The 8,786-nt window shown below is 47.1% G+C and overlaps 1 protein-coding gene across 1 annotated transcript; it reads left to right on the forward strand.

Moving 5' to 3' along the window:
* The first annotated feature begins 693 nt into the window (after positions 1–693).
* Positions 694–2,202, forward strand: LOC139412615 (uncharacterized). Its single transcript, XM_071159309.1, has one exon. The coding sequence runs from the start codon at positions 694–696 to the stop codon at positions 2,200–2,202; it is 1,509 nt and encodes a 502-aa protein (XP_071015410.1).
* Positions 2,203–8,786: the final 6,584 nt, after the last annotated feature.

Raw genomic sequence — 8,786 nt, forward strand, 5'->3', positions numbered from 1 at the left:
ATGGTTAGGGTAAGGGTTAAGGTTTAGGTTAGGCATTAACTCTGAATGGTTATGGTAAGGGTTAAGGTTGACGATAGGCATTAACTCTGAATGGTTATGGTAAGGGTTAAGGTTTAGGTTAGGCATTAACTCTGAATGGTTATGATAAGGGTTAAGGTTTAGGATAGGCATTAACTCTGAATGGTTATGGTAAGGGTTAAGGTTGACGATAGGCTTAAAACAAAAATCTCAAAACAACTTTCTATCGCTGTATTCAAACTTGCAACCTTTGGTACCAGATGCAGATGCTTACGCCTATCCATCATCCCCGTCCACAACGCCTCAGCAAAACCCAAACCTATTGAAGGTGTTAGGAACAGGGAGGGAGAGACCAGAAGGAGAGAAAGGTGTGCGTGTGTGTGTGCGCGCGTGTGCACGTGCGTGTAATTGATCGGTATGAAGGGCTCGTTAGCTACAATTGCTAACAATCCCTGGGCTCTTGAGAAAATGAGTGGCGTTTTTTAGCCGCTGCATCCTGACTACAGTACCACTTACACTTACTCACACACACACACACACTCGACAGGCCCTTGTGTGTGCAGGCGGCATGCTGGTAGAATCAATAGCGAGTGTTTCATAAATCATATGCATCTTCATCCTCTTCAGTGTAGAAAGGCATCAGGACAGCATCACTGTGTTTAGCATCAGAAATACATGGCTACATTTACTGGCTGTTCTAGTACATTCACCCCCCCACCCTACCCCTTCACCCCCTCCGCAGGCTCAGCCCTTCACCCCCTCCGCAGGCTCAGCCCTTCACACCCTGGGCAGAGCAGGCTCAGCCCTTCACCCCCTCCGCAGGCTCAGCCCTTCACACCCTGGGCAGAGCAGGCTCACCCCTTCACCCCCTCCACAGGCTCAACCCTTCACCCCCTCCACAGGCTCAACCCTTCACCCCCTTCGCAGGCTCAGCCCTTCACCCCCTTCGCAGGCTCAGCCCTTCACCCCCTTCGCAGGCTCAGCCCTTCACCCCCTTCGCAGGCTCAGCCCTTCACCCCCTCCGCAGGCTCAACCCTTCACCCCCTCCGCAGGCTCAACCCTTCACCCCTCCGCAGGCTCAACCCTTCACCCCCTTCGCAGGCTCAACCCTTCACCCCCTTCGCAGGCTCAGCCCTTCACCCCCTTCGCAGGCTCAGCCCTTCACCCCCACCGCAGGCTCAACCCTTCACCCCCTTCGCAGGCTCAGCCCTTCACCCCCTTCGCAGGCTCAGCCCTTCACACCCTGGGCAGAGCAGGCTCACCCCTTCACCCCCTCCGCAGGCTCAGCCCTTCACCCCTCCGCAGTCTCACCCCTTCACCCCCTGGGCAGAGCAGGCTCACTCCTTCACCTCCTGGGCAGAGCAGGCTCACCCCTTCACACCCTGGGCAGAGCAGGCTCACCCCTTCACCCCCTCCGCAGGCTCACCCCTTCACACCCTGGGCAGAGCAGGCTCACCCCTTCACACCCTGGGCAGAGCAGGCTCACCCCTTCACCCCCTCCGCAGGCTCACCCCTTCACACCCTGGGCAGAGCAGGCTCACCCCTTCACACCCTGGGCAGAGCAGGCTCAGCCCTTCACACCCTGGGCAGAGCAGGCTCACCCCTTCACCCCCTCCGCAGGCTCACCCCTTCACCCCCTCCGCAGGCTCAGCCCTTCACCCCCTCCGCAGGCTCAGCCCTTCACACCGTGGGCAGAGCAGGCTCAGCCCTTCACCCCCTCCGCAGGCTCAGCCCTTCACCCCCTCCGCAGGCTCAGCCCTTCAGACCCTGGGCAGAGCAGGCTCACCCCTTCACACCCTGGGCAGAGCAGGCTCACCCCTTCACCCCCTGGGCAGAGCAGGCTCAGCCCTTCACACCGTGGGCAGAGCAGGCTCACCCCTTCACCCCCTGGGCAGAGCAGGCTCACCCCTTCACACCCTGGGCAGAGCAGGCTCACCCCTTCACACCCTGGGCAGAGCAGGCTCACCCCTTCACACCCTGGGCAGAGCAGGCTCAGCCCTTCACACCCTGGGCAGAGCAGGCTCACCCCTTCACCCCCTCCACAGGCTCAACCCTTCACCCCCTCCACAGGCTCACCCCTTCACCCCCTCCGCAGGCTCAGCCCTTCACCCCCTCCGCAGGCTCAGCCCTTCACACCCTGGGCAGAGCAGGCTCACCCCTTCACACCCTGGGCTTGAGGGTTGAGAGTTTCACTAAAGAAAGCCGCGAGCCACAGAGTGTTATCAACAACATATTGCATGTGTGTTTGTGTGTGTATGTGGCATGTGTACCAAGTAGAATGAAGCATTTAGCATGTAATACCCAGTCTTAATGTTAAGCCACACACCTGGTGAAGGAGTGAGCCTGCTCTGCCCAGGGGGTGAAGGGGTGAGCCTGCTCTGCCCAGGGGGTGAAGGGGTGAGCCTGCTCTGCCCAGGGGGTGAAGGGGTGAGCCTGCTCTGCCCAGGGGGTGAAGGAGTGAGCCTGCTCTGCCAAGGGGGTGGAGGGGTGAGCCTGCTCTGCCCAGGAGGTGAAGGAGTGAGCCTGCTCTGCCCAGGGGGTAAAGGGGTGAGCCTGCTCTGCCCAGGGGGTGAAGGAGTGAGCCTGCTCTGCCCAGGGGGTGAAGGGGTGAGCCTGCTCTGCCCAGGGGGTGAAGGGGTGAGCCTGCTCTGCCCAGGGGGTGAAGGAGTGAGCCTGCTCTGCCCAGGGGGTGAAGGAGTGAGCCTGCTCTGCCCAGGGGGTGAAGGGGTGAGCCTGCTCTGCCCAGGGGGTGAAGGGGTGGGGTGGGGGGGTGAATGTAGTAGTGGTCCGAGGGTCAGGAGGTGCTGGTGCAGATAACTTCAGGTCTGTTCCAGTCAGGTGATACATAACAAAATGGAGAGAATGTGTGAGGGGAAGGGGTGGCATCATACACAGCACAGAGGAAACAGCAGGGATCTACTCTCTCTCTCTCTTGCAGTGCATGCTGGGAGTTTTTTGTAGTTTGCTAGAGGTTTCCGTGTACTGTCATGCAGGTTATCAGGCAGATGTCGTTAAGCATGTTGTTTCGTTCCCGAAGGCAAGTGTTCATGTTTCTGAATAACAATGAGCAACAGCTAAATGTGCATTTTAAAGTGAGGCATGGGGAGGGGCTCTACACTGGTTTTGCCAGCACCGACAGTCTACGGTGTTTTGAATGTGGGCATTTGGGGCATAAGAGCTTTGCGTGCCCACATTGGGATAGGGGGCGGTATTTTCACGTCCGAATGAAAAGCGGGCCCAAAGTAAACTGCCTGCTACTCAGGCACAGAAGCTAGGATATGCATAGAATTGGTAGATTTGGATAGAAAAGACTCTAAAGTTTCTAAAACTGTTAAAATCTGTGAGTATAACAGTACTTATTTGGCAGGTGAAAACCTGAGGACAAACCATCCAGGAATTGTTTTTTGAGTTCACTGTGTTTTTAATTGGTTTTCTATGGGAATCTAGATTTATGAGGCATCTGGTTGCAGTTCCTAGGGCTTCCACTAGATGTCAACTGTCTTTAGAAATAGATGTTTTTCTTTCTTTTGAGTAATGAAGAAGTATAGCTGTTCAGACTGAGTGTCGAGTCTAGTGTGCTGTTGTGTTTGGGGCGCTCGCTCCACTTTCATTTTATCCGGTATTGAACACAGTTTATCTGTCTTAAATTTTATCAATGATTTATGTTTTAAAATACCTAAAGATGGATTAGAAAAGTTGTTTGGAATGTTTAGACCAAGATTACAGGTAACTAATTAGATAAATGGTAGTCATGTTGGGGGAGTTGGAACTGGTGTTTTTCTGAATCAAATGCGCCAAATAAATTGACATTTTGGAGATATAATGATGGAATATATCAAACAAAAGGACAATTTGTGATGTTTATGGGACATTTTAGAGTGCCAACAGAAGAAGATGAAATATGATTGTCATGTGTTTGTTTGATGGGGTGCTGTCCTCAGATAATAGCATTGTTTGCTTTTTCCGTAAAGCCTTTTTGAAATCTGACACGGTGACTGGATTAACAAGAAGTTAAGCTTTAATGTGGTGTATTGCACTTGCGATTGTATGAAAGTTAAATATTTCAACAACAAAAACAATGTGAATTTGGCACTCTGCAATTTCACTGGATGTTGTTGAAACGTTCTGCTAGCGGAACCCCCAGCCATAACAGGATAAAGGCCGTAGACAAGGTGAGGGTACAATCGCCAGTGGGGGAAATCGAGGTCAACGTGCAGGGGGCAATGAGACGCAGGCAGCAGAGGCTGGGCCTAGTCATGCCAGTGATGGTGTTGTAGATAAGGTTGAGCCTAGTCAGGCTAGAGATGGTGGGGTAGCTGAGGCTGGGCCTAGTCATGCAATGGATGGTGTTGTAGATGAGGTTGGGGCTAGTCAGGTTATGGATGATGGTGTAGATGAGGCTGGGTCTAGTCAGGTTATGCTAGTGGATGAGGAGAATATAGTGGGGAAGTGTAAGAGACTAGGGTGGGGGGGTGTCAAGCAGAAAATAAAAATGTGGGAGAATAAAGAATTGGGGAGGTGAGAGGCTGGTGTGATCAAAGGCACCAAGGAACCTTTGCCTGGTGGTGGGGGGAGGCCCTGACCAGACATGAAGAGCAGGTGGTCAGGATGGGAGATGAGGAGGAAGAAAGTGAGTCTGAGGAAGAGGATAATGAGGAGTCCTTTTTTTCAGACTCCTCCTCAATGGGTCCAGAGCGGTTCAATGGGTAAAGCAGAGGGTTCAAAGTGTATGTTAAGGGAACTAACAAGGTTCCTGAATGAGAGCAAGGGGAAAAAAGTTTATTGAGGCTTATTTTTCTGATCCGAGAAAGTTTGTAAGATCAGTACAACATGCTTTGAAAAATGAGGGGCATGGTGTCCTCGCACCCAGGAAACAGTTTAGGTTGAGGACAACAGTGCATAAAGGTCTACCTTCAGACACTGTTTAGATGAATAGTTTCTTTCTGGCATGGTGGCTTTTTGAGCTTTGCCATTGGTCTGTTTCTTTGCTGGCTTTTCTCCTACTTCTTATGGATACTCTTTGGGTAGGCTTTCTTAACTTCTTGGCGCACCCATCCATTTAGAGGGATCATTTTCATCAACATCCTCTGAATTGCAGAGCGCCAAATTTAAATTAAATTACTAAAAATATTACATTTTCATGAAATCCCAAGTGCAATATATCAAAACGCAGCTTAGCTTGTTGTTAATCCACCTGGCATGTCAGATTTCAAAAAAGCTTTACAGCGAAAGCAAACCAAGCATTTATGTTAGGACAGCTCTCTCAGCAGACAAAACATTACAAACAGCTAGCAGCAAAGTAGATTGGTCACAAAAGTCAGAAAAGCAATTAAATTAATCGCTTACCTTTGATGATCTTCGCATGTTTGCACTCACGAGACTCCCAGATACACAATAAATGTTTGTTTTGTTCCATAAAGATTATTTTTAAATCTAAAAACCTACATTTGGTTGGTGCGTTTTGTTCAGTAATCCACAGGCTCGTGCAGGTCATGACGTACAGATGAAAATTCCAAATACTATCCGTAACGTTCGTAGAAACATGTCAAACGGTTTTTATAATCAATCCTCAGGTTGTTTTTACAATAAATAATCGATAATATTTCAACCGGACGGTAGCTTTTTCAATAGGAGATAGAGAGAAAAAGGTCTGCTCCAAGCTGCTCGCGCATGCAAAACTCTGGGGACACACAGCTATCCACTGACGCGATGTGATCATTCTCGCTCATTTTTCAGAATAAAAGCCTGAAACTATGTCTAAAGACTGTTCACACCATGTGGAAGCCATAGGGAAATCTGGTTGATATCCCTTTAAATGGAGGGAAGGCATGCACTGGAACAGAGAGGTTTCAGGATAACAGCACTTCCTGGTTGGATTTTCCTCAGGTTTTCACCGGCAAGTTCTGTTATCCTTTTATGGCTGCTGTCCCTGCACAGGTATCAACATCAGCGGACATCAGCTGAAATTTCAGAGTGACAACTAATAGTACTCGATACGACTCAAACTTTCATTAAAACACACATGCAGGGTACTCAATTAAAGCTACACTCGTTGTGAATCTAGCCAACATGTCAGATTTTTAAAATGCTTTTTGGCGAAAGCGTGAGAAGCTATTATCTGATAGCATGCAACCCCCGAAATACCCAAAGGGGACGTAAACAAAATAATTAGCGTAGCCGGCGCTACACAAAACGCAGAAATAAAATATAAAACATTCATTACCTTTGACGAGCTTCTTTGCTGGCACTCCTATATGTCCCATAAACATCACAATTGGGTCTTTTTTTCGATTAAATCCGTCCATGTATACCCAAAATGTCCATTTATGAAGCCCGTCTGATCCATGAAAAAGCACCGTTCCAAAACGCACCGTCATTTTTTTTAATTAAAAAAGTTACCTATAAACTTTGACAAAACACTTCAAACTACTTTTGTAATCCAACTTTAGGTATTAGTAAACGTTAATAATCGATCAAATTGATCACGGGGCGATCTGTATTCAATAGCAGCACGTTTTGAAATCATGGTCCACATTCTCTCTTTCATAACTTCCTCTGGTCTACTCGACGACAGGAAGTGCCTATTCCTTATTTTACCAAGGATACATTTAAAATCAATTGACAGTACTGGCGACATCGTGTGGAAGCTGTAGGCATTGTAAACTCAGTAAAATACTACTTGAGTAAAAGTCTAAAAGTATTTGGTTTTAAATATAGTTAAGTATCAAAATTAAAGTAATTGCTCAAACATATTAAACGCATCAAAAGTAAAATTATAAATAATTTCAAATTTCTTAAATTAAGCAAACCAAATGGCACTATTCTCTTATTTTTATTTATTTATGGAGATCCAGGGGCACAATCCACTGCTCAGACATAATTTACAAACTAAGCATGTGTGTTTTGTGAGTCCGCCAGATCAGTGGCAGTAGGATGACTAGGGATGTTCTCTTGACAAGTGCGTAAATTGGAAAATGTTCTGGTCCTATTAAGCATTCAAAATGTAATGTGCACTTTTGGTCATCAGGTAAAATGTATGGAGTAAAAAGTACATTATTTTCTTTAGGAATATAGTCAAATTAAAAGTTGTAAAAAATATAAATAGTAAGGTGAAGTACAGATACCCATATAAAATAAATAAAGTATTTTTACTTAAGTACTTTACACCACTGGGTAACTTTTGAAATATTTCCTGTATATAGTATGCTTACTTACTTTATTGTGTATTTCATATTTCTTATTCTTATTTCTCGTGTTTTTTCTTTCCAGTAATAAATTGTTATTAATTATTGCATTGTTAGGTTTTGCTGCAATGGTCTTTGTGCCGGGGTCTGTTATATCTGGTTTAATTTTCCCGTCTTATCTGGTGTCCTGTGTGAATTTAAGTATCCTCCCTCTAATTCTCTCTCCATCTCTCCCTCCCCCGGAGGACCTGAGCCCTAGGATCATGCCTCAGGTCCACCTGGCCTGATGACTCCTTGCTGTCCCCAGTCCACCTGTCATGCTGCTGCTCCAGTTTCAACTGTTCTGTCTGCGACTAGGGAACACTGACCTGTTCACCGGACATTCTACCTTGTTCTGGACCCGCTGTTTTCGACTCTCTCTCTCCCTCTCTACCGCACCTGCTATCTCAACCTCTGACTGCTTGGTTATGAAAAGCCAACTGACATTTACTCCTGAGGTATATAGACCTGTTGCACCCTCTACAACCGCTGATTATTATTTGACCCTGCTGGTCGTATATGAAAGTTTCAACATCTTGAAGAACAATCTGGCCTTAAATGGCCATGTACTTTTATACTCTCTGCCCGGCACAGCCAGAAGAGGACTGGCCACCCCTCATAGCCTGGTTCCTCTCTAGGTTTATTCCAAGGTTCCTGCCTTTCTAGGAAGTTTTTCCTAGACATCGTGCCTCTACATCTGCATTACTGGCTGTTTTGGGTTTTAGGCTGGGTTTCTGTATAGCACTTTGTGACATCTGCTGATGTAGAAAGGGCTTTATAAATACATTTTATTTTGAGTTTGCAAGAAAGGCAATTCACTGTATTTGTGCATGTGACATTAAAACTTGAAACAAAGCACCTGAACTCTCTCCAAACAATAGACCATTATTCCAAATAATACACACAATAAGAATACTTCCTTGCTACAATACAATCCGGATTCGTCAGAGCCAGAGAGAGCTCTAAATGAACGAGAACACAGGAGAGAATAGGCTGGTCAGAATCCTTTTCTTCTCCTTCTCCGTGTGTGTATAGATTATAGATGATCTAGAAGCAGATAGTTGAGCTCTGACTGAACCACTCTGGATCTGCTGCTTAACCAAAGCAAGAGAAACACCACACCTTCCAAATAAGTTACTGACTGTCTGTGTGTCTGTGTGTGTGTGTGTGTGTGTGTGTGTGTGTGTGTGTGTGTGTGTGTGTGTGTGTGTGTGTGTGTGTGTGTGTGTGTGTGTGTGTGTGTGTGTGTGTGTGTGGTGATGTGTGTGTGTGTGTGTCTTGATGAGATAACCCCACTCTAGGCTCCAGGTCTCCTCTCTGTTTTATTGTGAGGTGAGTGATAGAGCTATAGAGTTATAGTCAGTTATATACAGATGGCAGCTCAAACAGAAGAGTATCAGACTCACCTCTAAGACCCCTGTAGCAGTGTATCCATTACAGTTTTTTTCGATTGCTAAACGACAGTGGGCACAACTGGAGTCACATGTGCAAAACTCTAACTTCAGTCTGCACTACCAACAGTCACCTGAGCTAAACAGTTCACAT

The sequence above is a fragment of the Oncorhynchus clarkii genome, chromosome 7 (assembly GCF_045791955.1).
Source record: "Oncorhynchus clarkii lewisi isolate Uvic-CL-2024 chromosome 7, UVic_Ocla_1.0, whole genome shotgun sequence".
NCBI lineage: Eukaryota > Metazoa > Chordata > Actinopteri > Salmoniformes > Salmonidae > Oncorhynchus > Oncorhynchus clarkii.

Bases quoted from the DNA above. Each gene is read 5' to 3' on its own strand.
- LOC139412615 (XM_071159309.1), top strand. From the start codon at position 694: ATGGCTACATTTACTGGCTGTTCTAGTACATTCACCCCCCCACCCTAC.